Source organism: Oncorhynchus kisutch, linkage group LG28 (genome assembly GCF_002021735.2).
Source record: "Oncorhynchus kisutch isolate 150728-3 linkage group LG28, Okis_V2, whole genome shotgun sequence".
Classification (NCBI taxonomy): domain Eukaryota; kingdom Metazoa; phylum Chordata; class Actinopteri; order Salmoniformes; family Salmonidae; genus Oncorhynchus; species Oncorhynchus kisutch.
In genome coordinates, this window is record NC_034201.2 from 22,572,951 (window position 1) to 22,593,832 (window position 20,882).

The window sequence follows — 20,882 nt, forward strand, 5'->3', positions numbered from 1 at the left end:
CTGCTACTGTGACCGCACAACGCTCATTAGCCACTGACTGACTGCCCCAATAAGACAGAGGACAGAGGGAAAAGTCATCAGTGCTCAGGCCAGACATTGTGTGGTTAACAGAGCATACGAATTCCAGGCCCTGGAGAGACGACAAGTATACACTGGCCCTTTTAAGCCAACCCGTTAGTGGTGAGGTTAAGGAGCTAGCCTGAGGAGTTATGGTCCAGTTGGAAGGACGCATTTATGTAAATGAAAAATGACTTCCCTACTGCTAAAATGACTTCCCTACTGCTAAAATGACATCCCTACTGCTAAAATGACATCCCTACTGCTAAAATGACATCCCTACTGCTAAAATGACTTCCCTACTGCTAAAATGACTTCCCTACTGCTAAAATGACTTCCCTACTGCTAAAATGACTTCTCTACTGCTAAAATGACTTCTCTACTGCTAAAATGACTTCTCTACTGCTAAAATGACTTCTCTACTGCTAAAATGACTTCTCTACTGCTAAAATGACAACCCTACTGCTAAAATGACTTCTCTACTGCTAAAATGACAACCCTACAGCTAAAATGACTTCTATACTGCTAAAATGACAACCCTACTGCTAAAATGACTTCTCTACTACCATTTTGTCTTTGAATATAGCTGTGATGGTCTCAGTTGGCCAATCATGTGCCAGTCTGGAAAGGCAGTGTGTAACCACATGTGATGACATGGTGGTGCCTGTTAAAACTGCCTTCAATTAGAAGGGCATGGTAGAGGAGGGCACAACCACAGACTGGTAACCACTAGCATTGGCAGGAACACTTAGGAAACACTTATGGGTCTCCTCCGATCACCCACATCTGTCATCAGCTACAGTAGTAATGGCCTGTGTGGGGACTTATTCATACTCTGAGTACAGTAATAGTTTTCACCACCAGACTTTTAAAAGATCAGGTTCATGTGTTTGTTATGGTTTCCTACTGCAGGGCAGACAATGGTTTTATTTCACTTTTATTTGAACAGGCAGTCATGTTGAGACCAAGGTCTCTTTTACAGCTGTGTAATTACAAAAATATACACATCAATACAATATGAAAAGCAGAGATACAAAACAGTCATAGAAAACAAACACATTCTACATTTAAAGGGTCCTCAATCAGCCGTCTGAGGCACTAATTCATCACATTTTACAATGACAAATGAGACTGAAAAATGTGTTAAGTCAGAGAGTATATCATTCTCCTCTAGCTATATAGCAGGAACTAGAGGGAACTAAGACCAAGTTTAATGCGTAGTGCTGCTTGCCAGTTTCAGTCACACATTACTTCACTCACGCCCAGAAGTTGGTGTTCAGTTCATCCTTGCAGTGAGATTGAAAAATGAGAGAAGGAAGCTTAGAGCGGTGTGTATCCCCAGTTGAGGGGTTATATAGTGTGTGTGAAGCTGCTGCAATAGAAATGGATGTCAGAGTTTGGCAGGCAAGCAGGAAGGTGCATAGATATTAATCAGATTTCTACCTATGGGCAGGCCTGAGGTCAGTTTACAGGGCTAGCGCTGGGTCAGAATATAACCCTACTACTATGTAGCCATGTAGCCATTATGGTGGCCTGATCCCAGTACAGCTCTTTAACATCCATCAGTGCAGACAGTGCACTCTGCAGTCAGTCAGCAGAATGTACACAGAATGCTCTCATAAACACGCTGAGGATCCCCATGACATGACATGAATGGCTTTGCAGTTCCCATGAAGAACATTAATAGCAGATGGTAACTTAGTTCAGAAATTCAATGGGCCTTGTAGAAGAAACATATTGTGCTGCACTGACGGTCACTGCTACGGGAAGATGAGTCATCATAGTAACATGGCAAGACCAGCAAACATGTCGCATGACTAGAAAAATAACTAATAGCGATCTGTCCCTGTGATCGCTGTAGTCTGACTGGTCTATCTGTCTGTTTTGTGTTCCAGAGTTGCTGACAAGGAGCCCATTAACAAGATGTCCCTCCACAACCTGGGCACAGTGTTTGGCCCCACCCTGCTCAGACCCTCTGAGTCAGAGGTCACCAAGGGACACATCACACTGGCCTCTGACATCTGGTCACACGACGTCATGGCGCAGGTCAGTGTGACTTGGGTGCGTACATCTGTGTGAGTGCATGTGCATTTGCTTGTGAGAAGGTAAGCGAGTGAGTGAGTGTGTGTGAATCTACATACATCTGTGTGTGTGTGTGTGTGTGTGTGTGTGTGTGTGTGTGTGTGTGTGTGTGTGTGTGTGTGTGTGTGTGTGTGTGTGTGTGTGTGTGTGTGTGAATCTACATACATATGTGTGGGTGTGTGTACTCCAATGTAGCTTAGTGGGTTGTGTGTGTTTTACCCGTGTCAGCCAGGTCTGGCCTCCAAGCTGTATTTATAATTTGGAAGCCCCACTTGGAGCTCCGCCCGGTGCTGAGAGAGAAACCGCTTCATGTTCACAAATGACTTTATTCTAGGGCCCATATAAACAGTGACTACTGTAAATCACAATAAAGGCCCCAATGCTAACAATAGAATGCTATATTTCATAATTAACTGTAAAGACAGCGACAACTATTGTGCAGTGACTTTTTAAATCTCCATATGTTTAGTGGATAGATGAGTATGCAGATACTCAGTTATCATGGAGAGATGCTTCGTCACATACTGAGTCATGTACAGAATGTGTACTCACATGGCTTTATGTAATGCACCATATCCTAGTCCTTTTTTGGTTAGAACTATGATAAGTGGTATTTGAACGAAACACAATTGATTTTAGGCTCAAGCTCCTTATTTCTCTCTCCCCATCTCAGGTCCAGGTGTTGCTGTACTACCTGCAGCATCCTCCCATCTCCTTCGCTGAGCTGAAGCGGAACACACTCTACTTTTCCACTGACGTTTAATCCCTTGGGGGTCCAGAGAGAAAGACTCAACAGCAAGTCCCCCCCTCCCCCATACCACCCAGCTCCCTTTTAAAACTGGACAGCCCCCGCTGGGAGAAGAGATGGAGTCAGACGTGAGGGAAGAGGAGACATGGTGCTCCCCCTGGATCCCATAGTCACGTCTTCTAGTGTCATGTTAGTGTGCAGTACATCCATCTGGTGAAGTGCAGGTGTGGAGGGAGCAGCAGACCTCTGGCCCACAGTAACCCCACAGACAGCCACCATTCTGCGACCTCTATCAGTGAGGGGTTAAAGGTCAGGGTCTGGTTTGTTACTGACTCCATTTCTCTCTTTTTTTTTTCTCCAGAGGCATTCCAAGAAAAATTTCATTTACATATTTTATAAATATTATTTGTTCAATAGTTCCTTTGTTTCTATCTGGCTTTGTGCATGTGGTGGAGGAGGGTTCTGTGTGTATGTAGAACCGTGTGGGAGCGTTAAAACAAGGAGCTGAGGACTGAGCTTGCAAGCCGCCAGTAAATGGTCACCATGTGCAAAGACAAGAGAGCACAGCCCTCCCTCTGTCTGAGTCTTGGCCAAATTTGCCCCTATTATTTATAAATAAATATATTACGTGTGCCTGTACAGTCCAGTACAATTAGAGAATTGCGCAACGGAGTCTGTTTGAAGTTTTTTCTTAGCTTATTCTTATTCACAGCCAAGGTTGGCTGAGCTGTACTGAAACAATCACAACAACAGTGTAAAATCTGAGTTTATTCTGAACCACTCTTTAAAGAGATATCATCAACCTGTGAGATGAGGGTTATGGAAAAATGTAACACATTTTTTAACATTAGCTTTTTTTTCGTCATTACATTGCAAGCCTGTTCTGGGTGTCCAATGACACCAGTTATAATCTATGGGATGATGTTTGTAGTGTAATGCCCTCATTGCATGTTCAGCTTGTCAATCATATCAGGATGGGTGACAAAGGTACGTTGTCACTGCTAGTTTGTTGCACCAGCAATCTCCATCAATGCTGTACAAATCCAACCTTTCTGCTATCAAGCCTGAGACATATCTTAAAATAAGCAAAAAAAATTGATATTTTAAATAAGATTTTAAAAAAACATGTATTTTACTTCCTTTGAGAACAACGAGTATACTGTATTAACAAGGATAAATGTTGATGTAAACTTCTTTTTAGTAAAATAAGTGTACCAAAATGAAGTTGTCTAACTTTTATTGCCAGTAATTATTTTTGGGGTACTTGTTTTTGTTTGGTCCTACTGCACTTTGTGATAGTTGGGAAGTGACATTAATGTATTATAATTTTATCCGTACTGTCCAAACTCTATTTTTTGCACTGCAATCTTAGGTATTCCAAATCTATTAAGCATGCGGTTACCAAACAAATCATTAGAATTAGTTGGGAAGTGACATTAATGTATTATAATTTTATCCGTACTGTCCAAACTCTATTTTTTGCACTGCAATCTTAGGTATTCCAAATCTATTAAGCATGCGGTTACCAAACAAATCATTAGAATTGAAAAATGAATACAAAACTACAGGAGCAATTAGCAGTGGTTTGTTTTAATTAATAACCAGTCCTGCAATTAAATGACACATCAAACCCACAACTCTGAGTTCATATTATTCACCATTAATGAATTTGAAACATCTGTAGATCTTATCCTGGTGGGCACGTCCAGTCATGTAATGCATTGTTATCCTGGTGGGCACGTCCAGTCATGTAATGCATTGTTATCCTGGTGGGCACGTCCAGTCATGTAATGCATTGTTATCCTGGTGGGCACGTCCAGTCATGTAATGCATTGTTATCCTGGTGGGCACGTCCAGTCATGTAATGCATTGTTATCCTGGTGGGCACGTCCAGTCATGTAATGCATTGTCATCCTGGTGGGCACGTCCAGTCATGTAATGCATTGTCATCCTGGTGGGCACGTCCAGTCATGTAATGCATTGTCATCCTGGTGGGCACGTCCAGTCATGTAATGCATTGTTATCCTGGTGGGCACGTCCAGTCATGTAATGCATTGTTATCCTGGTGGGCACGTCCAGTCATGTAATGCATTGTTATCCTGGTGGGCACGTCCAGTCATGTAATGCAGTTATCCTGGTGGGCACGTCCAGTCATGTAATGCATTGTTATCCTGGTGGGCACGTCCAGTCATGTAATGCATTGTTATCCTGGTGGGCACGTCCAGTCATGTAATGCATTGTTATCCTGGTGGGCACGTCCAGTCATGTAATGCATTGTTATCCTGGTGGGCACGTCCAGTCATGTAATGCATTGTTATCCTGGTGGGCACGTCCAGTCATGTAATGCATTGCTTAATGACTTTAAATAAACCATTTACACTGGTGACTTGTTTCAGTTAACTATAAATTGGATGGATTCTGTAAATGTTGCTTTTTACAGTAAGACTGTTTTGAGTCCGAGACTATAAAACAATTAGTTGCATTAGTGCAGCTAACTTTTGTCAAGTCATCGCCTTTCAAAGTGTTTTGCGTTCTGGAGCTTAGAAATCTTCTGACTCATGAACTTTACAATATAGGTTTCTGCAGCAATCACCTGCATTGTAGATTTTTTTGGTCACGTTTGCATGGGTCTAAAACATGAAACAAATTTTCCGCAATTCATGTGTACAGTAAATATATACAAATAAATGACTCACCGATTGTATAATGTACACACGATTTCAGTTTGAGTGTAATATGGGTGTTGGAGGATGCAGATGTTTATTTTGACACAGAAAACCTTTTATAAACAATGGCACATTTAGTGTTTGTTGCTTTAGCCTTAACACTCAAACACACCCATTGACCTGGACTCAAACTTTTGACTTAATGTCACCAGGCTGTATTTTACCCACAACTAAAGGAGAGAATAGCCAGCTCTCATCTAAAACCGACAGTTTCATCTCAATGACGAAGTTCGATAACTTCGATAACGGAAAAGCCAGCATGCCCAGTATGACATCACTGTGCACAGGATACAGTCAAAAGGTCATTTACTCCTGAGGTGCTGACCTGTTGCACCCTCTACAACCAATGTGATTATTATTATTTGACCCTGCTGGTCATCTATGAACATCTTGGCCATGTTATGTTATAATCTCCACCTGGCACAGCCAGAAGAGGACTGGCCACCCCTCATAGCCTGGTTTCTTCCTAGGTTCTGGCCTTTCTAGGGAGTTTTTCCTAGCCCCTGTGCTTCTATACCTGCATTGCTTGCTGTTTCTGTACAGCACTTTGTGACATCAGCTGATGTAAGAAGGGCTTTATAAATGTAATTGATTGATGAAGACCAGGATGGAATTGTCCAACTGTAATAATCCTCATGACCAGATGTGCCATCTGCAGAGCAGTGTTCTCTGGGATGTGTTTCTTTCCATGAGGTATAAAGTCTGTTACTGTCCCGGAGGGACAGTCACCTCAACCATATTCCACAGGGGTAACGAAGGCCCCCTGGTTTTCACCGGAGATAGTACTCAATGGCAGCAGAGAAGGCAGCGAAACCTCCACATCCCAGCACTCCAGCCTTCGCCCCAGCTATAAGAAAGGACACAATCACAGCTTAAAACCAATTATCGTTTAACAATCAGTCAGTGATATCAATACATGGGACATTTGAACTTACATTAAGTAGTTAACTCACCACGAAATCCTATTGCTCCCCCAGTAACACAACCACTGTAGACAGCATTCTTCCAGTCTGACTTTCCCCTGTGCTGTAACATACAATATAGACCACAGGGGGGCAGTATGAGACCGATGACAAATACACAGTACTAGTTCCAGAGTTTTCAAATTCTCTTTGGTATTTCTCAAAACAATGATTACATAAGCCATTAGCCTAGAAGATTAACGTTGTGATTTGTGGAACATAATATTATGTAACCACAAAGTTAAGGTAATAAAATTGTCCAAAAATTACAGGCTGTCTCATGCTTGGGATGAATTGACACATTTGCCAGAATAAGGACGGACCTAGTGCTAAGTTTCAATATATATCTTTAGTTCCACTAATCAGACTACTCTCACTTTGTGGCTCTTTTAGTTAGCATAGTGTTACGACCCTGGGTTAATAAGCATGGATATTGACTCTGCCGCTCGAGCATGCTTTTGCGGCACAGTCGATAGTGCGCTGGACTTCGGTCTAGAAGGTTGAGGGTTTGAGGCCTGCTCCCTGCTGTTTCATTACATTGGTGTCAGAAGTGATCGGACCTGGCATCCTCACATTACATTGGTGTCAGAAGTGATCGGACCTTGCATCCTCGCATTACATTGGTGTCAGAAGTGATCGGACCTTGTATCCACGACAGTGTGTGTGCTTGGCTGGTGAGTGCATTCCTATAAGACGTTGAGTCGCAAGCTAGCACGAGGACGTGCTCTTTGAAAGGAGTGTAATGACCTTGGGTTAATAAGCATGGATATCGATTCTGCCGCTGGAGCATGCTTTTGCGGCACAGTCGATAGCGCACTGGACTTCGGGATAGAAGGTCGAGGGTTCGAGACCTGCTCCCTGCCAATTTCATTACAATATTATTTTCTGATGTTTTCAAGCAGAAAAAAAAACGTCAGAAGACAACCTACCGATTCAATGATGCACTCTGTGCAGGAGAACATTGCTCCAATGACTGCAAAGTTTTTGGCGTAGGACATTCCCCTCTGGCCCATGTCTTTAAGGACTTCTCTGGCAGTAGGTGTTCTCATGGGGTCTTTGGGGTCAAATCCCACATTGGTATCTATGCCAGCCGTGAACACACCAAACGCTCCCCCAAGAACAAACCCTGTGGGGAAAACAGTGTCACAAGATTGTGTTAGCTACAGCAAATATGGGCATAGTAATGTTATAGTGAAAATTAACATCACAGAGAGACGTTAAGGGCTCATATCATCAGTAAGATAGCAACACAATAGAGATACATAATTTGGAACAACTGTGTGCATTATAAGTGCTTGGCCTCTTGCATGCTGTAGCTAGCTGCAATCAACGGTCACCATGGGATCGTTATGTCAGGCAGCAACACCCCCGAAAAAGAAATGCACCAAGCAAGTTGCAATTGTAATATCGTCGACAATAGTGAAAGACTAGCTAACCTCCAACACATGCCAACACCGCCTTGAAGGCACAGCTCTCCATTCCCCGTTCGATCATCTTCTGGTCGTCGGTTTTCATGGGATTGGGAAGACCTCCCATAACGGTTGGATTCAAATCTTTAATCGGCCTCTTCTCCCCGATTAGGTGCTCCAGGAGCATGCTGTACTGGAATGTTGAACCATCATAGCGTGGATCAGCCGAGGTTGAGGATTGTGTGTTCGACACAGGGACATTTCCACTATTCACGGTCGTCGCCATGATGTTCGTGAACGGCTGGTCAATTCAAGAAAGACGTTATTTAAAAACGGTAGATTCGCCAAATGTATGGCAGTTTGAGGTTAACTATATTACTTCATTGTGAAAAAACTATTACGTTCAGGAATAACATAGAAATTCTGTTTTATTATTTTAGAAAATGTTTGTCAATTTATAGGAGTTAACCTTTTCTACTTGCTTTAGCATGCAAGTGAAGTGCACCGGAGTCTTCCTATCTGTATTAGCAGATTCGACTAAAACAATTGCTGGAGATGTAATTGACCTTGAGCATATCCTCTCCCAATCAATCCACATTCACTGTTTTAATAAATGCTATATTAAATATGACAGTTGAATTTAGTTTTTTAGTTTTTTACCTTTATTTAACTAGGCAAGTCAGTTAAGAACAAATTCTTAGTTACAATGACAGCCTAGGAACAGCAGGTTAACTGCCTTGTTCAGGACAACATTTTTACCTTGTCAGCTCAGGGATTTGATCTAACAACTCTGGTTACTGGGCCAACACTCTAACCACTAGGCTACTGGCCTCCCCAATTTTTTATTTTAACTCTGCAGGAAATAGATGAGGAGAGTGTAAATTTAATAAAATGTTTATCATACACTGAACAAAAATATAAAAATGCAACAATTTCAAAGATTTTACAGTTACAGGTCATAAGGAAACAAGTCAAAGGAAATACATTTATTAGACTCTAATCTATGGATTTCACGACTGGTCAAACAGATATGCATCTGTTGATCACAGATACCTTAAAAAAAAAGTAGGGTCTTGGATTGAAAAACCAGTCAGTATCTAGTGTGACCACCATTTGCCTCATGCATACAGTTGATCATGCTGTTGATTGTGGCCTGTGGAATGTTGTCTCACTTCTCTTCAAAGGCTGTGCGAAGTTGCTGGGTATTGACGGGAACTGGAACACGCTGTTCGTACATGTCGAGCCAGAGCATCCCAAACATGCTCAATGGGTGACATGTCCGGTTAGTATGCAGACCATGGAAGAACTGGGACATTTTCAGCTTCCAGGAATTGTGTACAGATCCTTGCGACTTGGGGCTGTGCATTATCATGTTGAAACATGAGGTGATAGTGGCAGATGACAATGGGCCTCAGGATCTTGTCACGGTATCTCTGTGGATTCAAATTGCCATCGATAAAATGTAATTGTGTTCATTGTTCATAACTTATGCCTGCCTATACCATAACCCCACCGCCACCATGGGGCACTCTGTTCACAACATTGACGTAAGCAAACCGCTCTCCCACACAACGCCATACACGTGTTCTGCGGGTGTGAGGCCGGTTGGACGTACTGCCAAATTCTCTAAAAACGACGTTGGAGGTGGCTTATGGTAGAGAAGTAAACATTAAATACTCTGGCAACAAGTCTAGTGGACTTTCCTGCAGTCAGCATGCCAATTGCATGCTCCCACAAAACTTGAGGCATCTGTGGTATTGTGTTGTGTGACAAAACTTCACATTTTAGAGTGGCGCACATTTTTAATGATCATGCTGTTTAATCAATGTCTTGATATGCCACACCTGTCAAGTGGATGGATTATCTTGACAATGGAGAAACTCTGACTAACAGGGATGTAAACACATATGAGTCTGGAACATTTCTGGGATTTTTTATTTCAGCTCATCAAACATGACCAACGCTTTACATGTTGCGTATTGTAGCGCGCCGGACCTCGGGCTCGAAGGTCGGGGGTTCGAGACCTGCTCCCTGCTGTTTCATTACAGTATATTTTCATCAACGAACACACTATTTAAACACCACTACCCCATCATTGATGCAGATACTGCACCAAACTCGTGCGCTCTACATGCAGGCGCAGTTCTACTGCCGTGTTTAAGTGCTGCTAGTCAGAACTAGGAAACGCTAACGATTCCGATGTGCTCATTTATACACGTGCCGCGTTCTACGAATCAGCAAGTCAGACCTTTCCGAGTTTCCTAGTTCCGAGTAGTATTGAACGCTGCATATATCCACACACGAGCGTCATCGTCACATCACCTCATCAGCAGCAGCGAGCGCGCTAGCGGCAGAGTTAAAAAGAGCAGGTGAGGTGAGGGAAACATTTATATTATTTTGCGTTTTTTGTCGAAAATAACATGTTTTGAACCAACAATGATAATGTTAACCGTTTTTACCATTCCGTTATACACGTTTCACATATATTTTGTGAGGCTGTGAGAGAGTCGTTATGACGACCAGTTGGCTAGCAATACTGTAGTTCACAGCGGCTGATGTTTTGGTGTTGATCAACGACAAGGGGTTTGTCTCATGACAGCCACAGTACCCTCAGCTTGTGGTTCTTTTTTTTTGTATTTACCTGTGTTTAAAAAAATCTATGGTCAGCTCGAGTCGACATCTTCAGGGCCACATATTTTACAATTAGAGAATGCTGCAGTTATACTTCTGTGGTGGTAAAGCTGAGTCAACCGAAGACATCTGTCATGTCATTTTTGGAGACAGGGTGGAATTATTCACACTGGACCTCTTCCCATTGTGAATAAGAGAGCTCTGGTGCCTTTGCTAATTTGTGTGTCTCTGTTTGAAGTTCAACAGGGTGTTGTTTCTGTCTGCTGCCTCCACCTGTAAATTTGGTGACCGAGAAAAGCAACCTCCTGCCTACTAAAATAGGTTAGCTCTTCCAAGCTGACATATTCCCATTGCGTAGCCTATATTGTCTAAGTGCTTATAAACTGCTTAAGCTATTAGTAGATCATCAATACAAGAATTAGCCTATGTCATTTTAACACGTATAGGTCACACATAATGTGTGACATTTTACAAATGTGTAATTACTGTGCTCAACTATGTTGATATGTCCTTAGTGGATACATTGGCTGTATTTGAAACCCTTCACATGCTACTGTTGCGTACGGCTACAGTATTTTTCACACGATCAGCCTGCCATTTGTTCCTTATTAGAGCTATACGTGTAGCTTAGGCTTTGTTAAGACTTTGTTGTAGTTAGTCTCGTCATCTGTGAAAGTTTGCTGTTTATTTCTTTAATAGATCCCTTAGTGATTCCTTATGGTCAATGTTGTTATGACTGAGCTACTGTGTGCTGTACTGGCTGTGCCATAATCAGCTGCAGCCCTATTACATTTATCTGCCTATAAACTACACAGTCACAGCCTTCAGGCTTAGTCAAACGACGGTCTCAAAACGATGCTTAGGTTTAAACTTGTAAACTGCGGCTATTTTGGTCTTGGTTTACTGCGTGTTATAATGAGAAAAGTAGCCTACCTAGGGGAAAGCTAGTCTAGTCTAGACCCTAGACTCCCCTTAAATTCAGACTGTTCCCTTTAAGATGTATATTTTTTTACATTAAATGTTTTCAAGAGGTAAACAAGCACTGCGTCATTCATGTCATGTGTAAATGTCATGTCATGTGTCACACTGCCGATTAGTTATAGTATCAAGGCGAGACCCAAGTGCAGACACAGGAGGCAGATGGTTGGAGTCTTACAATGGCTATCTATCCAAATGGGTAGGCAAGAGAATGGTCGTGGACAGGCAAAAAGGTCAAAACCAGATCAGAGTCCAGGAGGTACAGAGTGGCAGACAGGCCCGGGGTCAGGCAGGCGGGTACAAAGTCCAGAAACAGGCAAGGGTCAAAACCGGGAGGACTAGAAAAAGGAGAATGGGAAAACCGCTGGTTGACTTGGAAACATACAATACAAACTCACATAGAGACAGGAAACACAAGGATAAATACACTGGGGAAAACGAGTGACACCTGGAGGGGGTGGAGACAATAACGAGGACAGGTGAAACTGATCAGAGTGTGACAGTACCCCCCAGGACGCCACATGGTGTCCTACCTGGGCGCATACCTTGTAGACTGGGGTGTTGGCGGTGGAAGTCGGTGATGAGGGCTGGATCAAGGATTCTCTAGAGGGAACCCAGCACCTCGGGTTAGGCAAGTCGGTTAGGACATCTACTTTGTGCATGACAAGTAATTTTTCAACAATTGTTTACAGGCAGATTATTTCACTTAATCACAATTCCAGTGGGTCAGAAGTTTACATACATGAAGTTGACTGTGCCTTTAAACAGCTTGGAAAATTTCAGAAAATGATGTCATGGCTTTAGAAGCTTCGGATAGGCTAAATGACATAATTTGAGTCAATTGGAGGTGTACCTGTGGTTGTATTTCAAGGCCTACCTTCAAACTCAGTGCCTTTTTGCTTGACATCATGGGAAAATCAAAAGAAATCAGCCAAGACCTCAGAAAAAAAATGTTGACCTCCACAAGTCTGGTTCATCCTTGGGAGCAATTTCCAAATCCCTGAAGGTATCACGTTAATTTGTACAAACAACAGTACGCAAGTATAAAAACCATGGGACCACGCAACCGTCATACCGCTCAGGAAGGAGTCTCCTAGAGATGAACGTACTTTGATGCGAAAAGTGCAAATCAATCCCAGAACAACAGCAAAGGACCTTGTGAAGATGCTGGAGGAAACGGGTACAACAATATCTATATTCCCAGTAAAACGAGTCCTACATCGACATAACCTGAAAGGCCGCTCAGCAAGGAACAAGCCACTGCTTCAAAACTGCCATAAAAAAGCCAGACTACAGTTTGCAACTGTACACAGGGACAAAGATCGTACTTTTTTGAGAAAATGTGAAACAAAAATAGAACTGTTTGGCCATAATGACCATCGTTATGTTTGGAGGAAAAAGGGGGAGGCTTGCATGCCGAAGAACACCATCCTAACGGTGAAGCACGGGGGTGGCAGCATCATGTTGTGGGGGTGCTTTGCTGCAGGAGGGACTGGTGCACGTCACAAAATAGATGGCATCTTGAGGCAGGAAAATTATGTGGATATATTGAAGCAACATCTCAAGACATCAGTCAGGATGTTCAAGCTTGGTTGCAAATGGGTCTTCCAAATGGACAACGACCCCAAGCATACTTCCAAAGTTGTGGCAAAATGGCTTAAGGACAACAAAGTCAAGGTATTGCAGTGGCTATCACAAAGCCTTGACCTCAATCCCATAATAAAGTTGTGGGCAGAACTGAAAAAAAGTGTGTGCGAGCAAGGAGGCCTACAAACCTGACTCAGTTACACCAGCTCTGTCAGGAAGAATGGGCCAAAATTCACCCAACTTATTGTGGGAAGTTTGTGGAAGGCTACCCAAAACATTTGACCCAAGATAAGCAATTCAAAGGCAATGCTACCAAATACTAATTGAGTGTATGTAAACTAGAGGTTAACCGATTATGATTTTTCAACGCCGATACCAATTTTAGGAGGACCAAAAAAAGCCCATACCGATTAATCGGCCGATTTAAAAAAATATATATATTTGTAATTGTGACAATTACAACAATACTGAATACTTATTTGAACTTAATATAATACATCAATAAAATCAATTTAGCCTCAAAGAAATAATGAAACATGTTCAATTTGGTTTAAATAATGCAAAGACAAAGTGTTGGAGAAGAAAGTAAAAGTGCAATATGTGCCATGTAAGAAAGCTAACGTTTAAGTTCCTTGCTCAGAACATGAGAACATATGAAAGCTGGTGGTTCCTTTTAACATGAGTCTTCAATATTCCCAGGTAAGAAGTTTTCGGTTGTAGTTATTATAGGACTATTTCTCTCTATACGATTTGTATTTCATATACCTTTGACTATTGGATGTTCTTATAGGCACTTTAGTATTGCCAGTGTAACCGTATAGATTCCGTCCCTCTCCTCGCTCCTACCTGGGCTCGAACCAGGAACACATCGACAATCGTTACCCCCTACCTCTCCCCTCCTCAGTGTTTGAACCTCTCCAGGGGGCCACCTTATTTTCCAAGTTGGACCTTCGAAATGCCTACCACCTGGTTCGGATGCGTGAGGGGGATTAGTGGAAGACAGCCTTCAACACAGCCAGTGGACATTATGAGTACTGTTTTCCAGGCTTTGGTAAATTATGTACTTCCGGACATGCGAAATCGGTTTGTGTTCGTGTACCTTGACGACATCCAGTTTTTTTCCCCCAATCTGCACAAGAACATGTTCTTCATGTCAGACAGGTCCTTCAGCGCCTCCTATAGAACCAACTGTTCGTGAAAGCCTTTTGTGGACCTGAAGCATTGGTTCACAACAGCACCCATCCTCATCAATCCGGGCCCCTTGCATCAATTTATGGTGGAAGTGGATGCTTCGGATGTTGGAGTGAGGGCCATCCTGTCGCAGCGATCTGCCCAGGATCAGAAGCTTCATCCCTGTGCCTTCCTGTCCCATTGTCTCAATCCTGCTGAAATGAACTGCGATGTTGGCAACCGAGAACTACTGGAGGTGTAGATGACTTTGGAAGAGTGGAGGCACTGGCTGGAAGGAGCAGAACAGTCATTCCTGGTCTGGACTGACCATAAAACCCTGGAATATCTCTGTACAGCCAAGCGCCTCAACTCCAGGCAGGCTCAGTGGGCCCTCCTGTTCACCAGATTTAACCATCTCCTATCGCACAGGGTCAAAGAATGTTAAGCCTGATGCCCTCTCCCGCCTATACAGTTCCTCTGCCACACCCTCGACCTCTGAAACTATTCTCCCTACCTCATGCCATGCTGCCACTGTGGATTGGGGTATTGAGAACCTGGTCCGCGAGGCTCAACGCTCTCAGGCTGGACCTGAAGGGGGCCCGGCTAACCGGCTGTTTGTACCTAATCCGGTCCCGGGTCCTGGAATGGGCTCAATCATCCAGGCTGACCTGTCATCCAGGGTCCCGTCGAACACTAGCCTTTCTTCGACAGCGTTTCTGGTGACCCAAAATGGTCCCTCACGTCTCTGCCTTCGTCACCGCACAATGTGTGTGCTTAAAACAAGACTCCATGGCAAGCTTCTGGCCTCCTGCAGCCACTACCTCATCGTCCCTGGTCTCATATACAGTTCGGAAGTTTACATACACCTTAGCAAAATGTATTTAAACTCCGTTTTTCACAATTCCTGACATTTAATCCTAGTAAAAATTCTGTCTTAGGTCAGTTAGGATCACCACTTTATTTTAAGAATGTGAAATGTCAGAATAATAGTAGAGAGAATGATTGATTTATTTCAGCTTTTATTTCTTTCATCACATTCCCAGTGGGTCAGAAGTTTACATTAGAGGTCGACAGATTTATCGGAATGGCCGATTAATTAGGGCCGATTTCAAGTATAGGTATTAGGTATTTTTGGATGTCGATTTGGCCGATTAAAAAAACAAAAAAACAAACATTTTTAACACCTTTATTGAACCAGGTAGGCAAGTTGAGAACAAGTTCTCATTTACAACTGCGACCTGGCCAAGATAAAGCAAAGCAGTTTGACACATATAACAACACAGAGTTACACATGGAGTAAAACAAACATACAGTCAATAATACAGTAGAAAAATAAGTCTATATACAATGTGAGCAAATGAGGTGAGATATGGGGGCTAAAGGCAATAAATAGGCCATGTTGGCGAAGTAAATACAATATAGCAATTAAAACACTAGAATGGTAGATTTGACAGTAGATGAGAGTGCAAAGTAGAAATACTGGGGTGCAAAGGAGCAAAATAAATAAATACAGTAAGGGAAGAGGTAGTTGTTTGGGCTATTTATAGATGGGCTATGTACAGGTGCAGTGATCTGTGAGCTGCTCTGACAGCTGGTGCTTAAAGCTAGTGAGGGAGATAAGTGTTTCGTGTTTCAGAGATTTTTGTTGTTCGTTCCAGTCATTGGCAGCAGAGAACTGGAAGGAGAGGCGGCCAAAGGAGGAATTGGCTTTGGGGGTGACAAGTGAGATATACCTGCTGGAACGCGTGCTACGGGTGGGTGCAGCTATGGTGACCAGCGAGCAGAGATAAGGTGGGACTTTACCTAGCAGGGTCTTGTAGATAACCTGGAACCAGTGGGTTTGATGACGAGTATGAAGCGAGGGCCAGCCAACGAGAGAGTACAGGTCGCAGTGGTGGGTAGTATATGGGGCTTTGGTGACAAAACAGATGGCACTGTGATAGACTGCATTCAATTTGTTGAGTAGGGTGTTGGTGGCTATTTTGTAAATGACATCACCAAAGTCAAGGATTGGTAAGATGGTCAGTTTTACGAGAGTATGTTTGGCAGCATGAGTGAAGGATGCTTTGGTTCGAAATAGGAAGCCAATTCTAGATTTAACTTTGGATTGGAGATGTTGTATGTGAGTCTGGAAGGAGAGTTTACAGTCTAACCAGACACCTAGGTATTTGTAGTTGTCCACGTATTCTAAGTCAGAACCGTCCAGAGTAGTGATGCTGGGCGGGCGGGCAGGTAGCGATTGGTTGAAGAGCGTGCATTTAGTTTTACTTGTATTTAAGAGCAGTTAGAGGCCACGGAAGGAGAGTTGTATGGCATTGAAGCTCGTCTGGAGGGTTGTTAACACAGTGTCCAAAGAAGGGCCAGAAGTATACAGAATGTCGTAGTGTCGTCTGTGTCGAGGTGGATCAGAGACTCACCAGCAGCAAGAGTGACATCATTGACATATACAGAGAAGAGAGTTGGCCCAAGAATTGAACCCTGTGGCACCCCCATAGAGAGTGCCAGAGGCCCGGACAACAGGCCCTCAGATTTGACACACTGAACTCTGTCGGAGAAGTAGTTGGTGAACGAGGCGAGGCAATTATTTGAGAAACCAAGGCTGTTGAGTCTGCTGATGAGGATGTGGTGATTGACAGAGTCGAAAGCCTTGGCCAGGTCAATGAATACAGCTGCACAGTATTGTTTCTTATCAATGGTGGTTAAGATATCGTTTAGAACCTTGAGCGTGGCTGAGGTGTACCCATGACCAGCTCTGAAACCAGATTGCATAGCGGAGAAGGTACGGTGGGATTCGAAATGGTCGGTGATCTGTTTGTTAACTTGGCTTTCGAAGACCTTAGAAAGGCAGGGTAGGATAGATATAGGTCTGTAGCAGTTTGGGTCAAGAGTTTCCAATCTTTGGGAATCTCAGACGACACGAAATAGAGGTTGAACAGGCTAGTAATAGGGGTTGCAACAATTTGGCAGATAATTTTAGAAAGAAAGGGTCCAGATTGTCTAGCCCGGCTGATTTGTAGGGTCCAGATTTTGCAGCCCTTTCAGAACATCAGCTGACTGGATTTGGGAGAAGGAGAAATGGGGAAGGCTTGGGCGAGTTGCTGTGGGGAGTACAGTGCTGTTGACCGGGGTAGGGGTGGCCAGGTGGAAAGCATGGTCAGCCATAGAAAAATGCTTGTTGAAATTCTCAATTATAGTGGATTTATCGGTGGTGACAGTTTCCTATCCTCAGTGCAGTGGGCAGCTGGGAGGAGGTGCTCTTTTTCTCCATGGACTTTACAATGTCCCATAACTTTTTTGAGTTTGTGTTGCAGGAAGCAAATTTCTGCTTGAAAAAGCTAGCATTGGCTTTTCTAACTGCCTGTGGATATTGGTTTCTAACTTCCCTAAAAAGTTGCATGTTCGATGCTAATGCAGAACGCCACAGGATGTTTTTGTGTTGGTTAAGAGCAGTCAGGTCTGGAGAGAACCAAGGGCTATATCTGTTCCTGGATCAAAATGTATTGAATGGGGCATGCTTATTTAAGATGGTGAGGAAGGCATTTAAAAAAAATAAGCAGGCATCCTCTACTGACGGGATGAGGTCGATATCCTTCCAGGATACCCGGGCCAGGTCGATTAGAAAGGCCTGCTCGCTGAAGCGTTTCAGGGAGCGTTTGATAGTGATGAGTGGAGGTCGTTTGACCGCTGACCCATTACAGATGCAAGCAATGAGGCAGTGATCGCTGAGATCTTGGTTGAAAACAGCAGAGGTGTATTTATAGGGCAAGTTGGTTAGGATGATACAGTGCCTTGCGAAAGTATTCGGCCCCCTTGGACTTTGCGACCTTTTGCCACATTTCAGGCTTCAAACATAAAGATATAAAACTGTATTTTTTTGTGAAGAATCAACAACAAGTGGGACACAATCATGAAGTGGAACGACATTTATTGGATATTTCAAACTTTTTTAACAAATCAAAAACTGAAAAATTGGGCCGAATACTTTCGCAAGGCACTGTATCTATGAGACAGTTTGGGAACAACAATCTGCCATTTGCAGGCATTTGGAGGAATTCATGGCAGAGGTGAGAAGTTTTTGAGTATCCGGGAGAAAGGTGGCCAGCAAACTGCTTGAGTTACGTCAAAACTCCCGTAGTGTGGCAGACTACGTGGTGGACTTTCGTACGTTGGCCACTGAGAGTGCCTGGAATCTGGAGTCTTTTTTTTCAATACTTTTCTGCACGGATAATCTGAGGAGGTTAAGGATGAGGATCTATCACTAAGGATGAGGATCTATCAATTGCTAAATTGTAAATATTTTGCCACTATGGCCTATTTATTGCCTTACCTCCCTTATCTTACCTAATTTCCACACACTGTATATATATATATATATATATATATATATATATATATATATATATATATATATATATATACACTTTTTATTTTTTATTACTTGAAAGTTGTTTTAATTCTCGCTCCCAAAACTCCCGTGGCTTATTTTTCAAAGTGGCATGATTTGTTTCTAAATGTCTGAGCGAGAGTGAAGGTTTCATTGAGTTGTGAGATAGTACTTTTACACATATAACACACTGTGACTGGAGAAAGGTAGTTCTCATCATATTTGAGCCTCTTCGATGGTCCAACGTCCCTGTCTGTTGTTTGGTGCTTTTCCTGGGTACATATGGACCGTTAGTGGAATACCCGCGAGAGTAACGGGTAATGTGATTGGCTGTTAATTATTTGACTAGGCTACAGTACCTGTATTTGCCATTGTGTTGTTATTTCGCTGAACACCAAATAGTACTTTTACACATATAACACACTGTGACTGGAGAAAGGTAGTTCTCATCATATTTGAGCCTCTTCGATGGTCCAACGTCCCTGTCTGTTGTTTGGTGCTTTTCCTGGGTACATATGGACCGTTAGTGGAATACCCGCGAGAGTAACGGGTAATGTGATTGGCTGTTAATTATTTGACTAGGCTACAGTACCTGTATTTGCCATTGTGTTGTTATTTCGCTGAACACCAAATGGTTTAATTGTATTGTTGGCAGTGAAACGAGGATACTCAGGTGAGAAAAAAAAAACTCACCGAAATGTATAGCCCCGTTGGAAAATATAAATGGACTGTTTGAAAATGTTAATATTTTGTAAAAAAAAAAAGGATTATTATTATTATTAAATATTACCCCCGGCGGCATTGCGCATGAACCCCAGTTTGATTCAATTAAGTGCATTCTTACACTCCTGATTCGTGTGGCGAGTGGTGTAGACTAGAGCAGGGAGTCCCAGGTATTACCCACCATGCCGTTTTGGATGTGAGTCTAGGGAGAGGCTCCTGGCTGGTCCGAAGCCAAGTTGTCAGGGGAATCACAGGCTGATAGTCCCTGACACCTGATCCATTATCAGCTAGCCTGGTCCCAGATCTGTTTGTGCTCTATAGCCAACTCCTGCAAAAACAGCACAAACAGATCTGGGACCAGGCTACAGAGACGTACACAGCGACACTTGTAATGTAAATGACATTTAGCTAAATGTTGTGGCAGTTTTGTTTGCACTGGCAGATTCTGCTTTGTGTGTTTTGGCTCTTGTTCGGACTGATTGATTGCCATCTATACGCAATTAACCACTACAGGCAAATTAGGCCTGTACCACTCTCCCTGTACTATATAGAATCCCTAGAAACTTAATGAGTGCTATTTTCCCCTCCCATCATCATGAGGAGTTTAAGGAAATTGCTATCGTCATCCCTTCCCCACACACACACACACACACACACACACACGTTCTTCTGACACCACTGGCTGAAAAAGCAAACCCTGACAATATGTATTATAAAGCAATCTATTCTAGACACACACACACAAACATGTGCATGCACACACACAGTACACAAGGCAGTACCATTTGAAAGGAACAATTGCTGAGTTATCAATGCCCAGGAGGGTAGGCCTGGTCTGCATACCATTGGACTGGCACGTCCTTTGCTGCAGTAAGATGCAGGGAGGCTCTAATTGCAAAGATAAGGGGAGTTGGACTGGGCAGAGGGTAGTTCGGACAGGCGCTGGTTTGGCTGGTACTTTTAGACTGGTGGGGAACAGTTACACCTCTCAAATTTTGCTAGACTTTCATTGAGAGGTCCTTGTGTGCTTGAGTGCAGTTTGTCTAGCAAGTCTTGCAAGTATGAAACAAACATAGGTATGGGTTAAGGGCAGTCCTGATCTGTCATCTAATAAGTCTTCTCCATGCTGTCACCAGTAGATAAGTGGTAGTTACTGATAGTAATTTGGATTAACAGTGTTCATGTGAAAATAACAAATATTTTATGTTTCTATTAGCTGTCAATCAGTCTAACTCTTTTGGTGAACATACCCAGCGAGCATTGCCATTGCAATCTATGAACACAGCATTGCAAACAGTCAGAGAAAATGTATTAATTTCGCAATATTCAATGTGACAATATCCAACAATCTCACTGTGAGGATTAATACATTGACACAGTGAGGATGTGCAGGCCTGACTCTCCTCCAAGCCTTTTCCCGCAGGT

The 20,882-nt window shown here is 43.0% G+C and overlaps 3 protein-coding genes across 9 annotated transcripts in view; 2 read left to right on the forward strand and 1 right to left on the reverse strand.

Moving 5' to 3' along the window:
• The window catches only part of LOC109873440 (active breakpoint cluster region-related protein), a 237,829-nt gene extending 232,558 nt beyond the window's left edge, over positions 1-5,271 (forward strand). For 4 of the 7 annotated variants that reach the window (XM_031808667.1, XM_031808669.1, XM_031808663.1 and 1 more), the window contains 2 exons: positions 1,953-2,103; positions 2,813-5,271. In XM_031808667.1, coding sequence (XP_031664527.1) covers positions 1,953-2,103; positions 2,813-2,902 — 241 coding nt within the window. In that variant the 3' untranslated portion in view covers positions 2,903-5,271. Of the gene's footprint in view, positions 1-1,952; positions 2,119-2,812 lie in introns of all 7 variants that reach the window. The other 3 variants (XM_031808665.1, XM_031808666.1, XM_031808662.1) reach the window with 1 other exon arrangement.
• On the reverse strand, positions 4,863-8,314 carry LOC109872959 (mitochondrial import inner membrane translocase subunit Tim22-like). The gene is made up of 4 exons (XM_020464393.2): positions 8,012-8,314; positions 7,505-7,701; positions 6,567-6,639; positions 4,863-6,460 (listed from the first exon to the last, which is right to left on the reverse strand). Exons 1-4 carry the CDS (start codon positions 8,268-8,270, stop codon positions 6,384-6,386), a joined length of 606 nt encoding a protein of 201 aa, XP_020319982.1. The 5' UTR covers positions 8,271-8,314; the 3' UTR covers positions 4,863-6,383.
• Positions 8,315-10,270: 1,956 nt separating this feature from the next.
• The window catches only part of LOC109872642 (cytospin-B-like), a 171,800-nt gene continuing 161,188 nt past the window's right edge, over positions 10,271-20,882 (forward strand). The window contains exon 1 of the mRNA XM_020463951.2: positions 10,271-10,358. The gene's annotated coding sequence lies outside the window, so the exon portion shown is untranslated. The remainder of the gene's footprint in view (positions 10,359-20,882) is intronic.

Excerpts from the sequence above, each read along its gene's own strand:
- LOC109872959 (XM_020464393.2), bottom strand. The coding sequence starts at position 8,270 with ATGGCGACGACCGTGAATAGTGGAAATGTCCCTGTGTCGAACACACAA. Across the intron at positions 7,702-8,011 it reads GGTGTTGGCATGTGTTGGAG|GGTTTGTTCTTGGGGGAGCG; the intron begins GTTAGCTAGTCT and ends TTTTCCCCACAG. Across the intron at positions 6,461-6,566 it reads GGGAGCAATAGGATTTCGTG|CTGGGGCGAAGGCTGGAGTG; the intron begins GTGAGTTAACTA and ends CCTTTCTTATAG.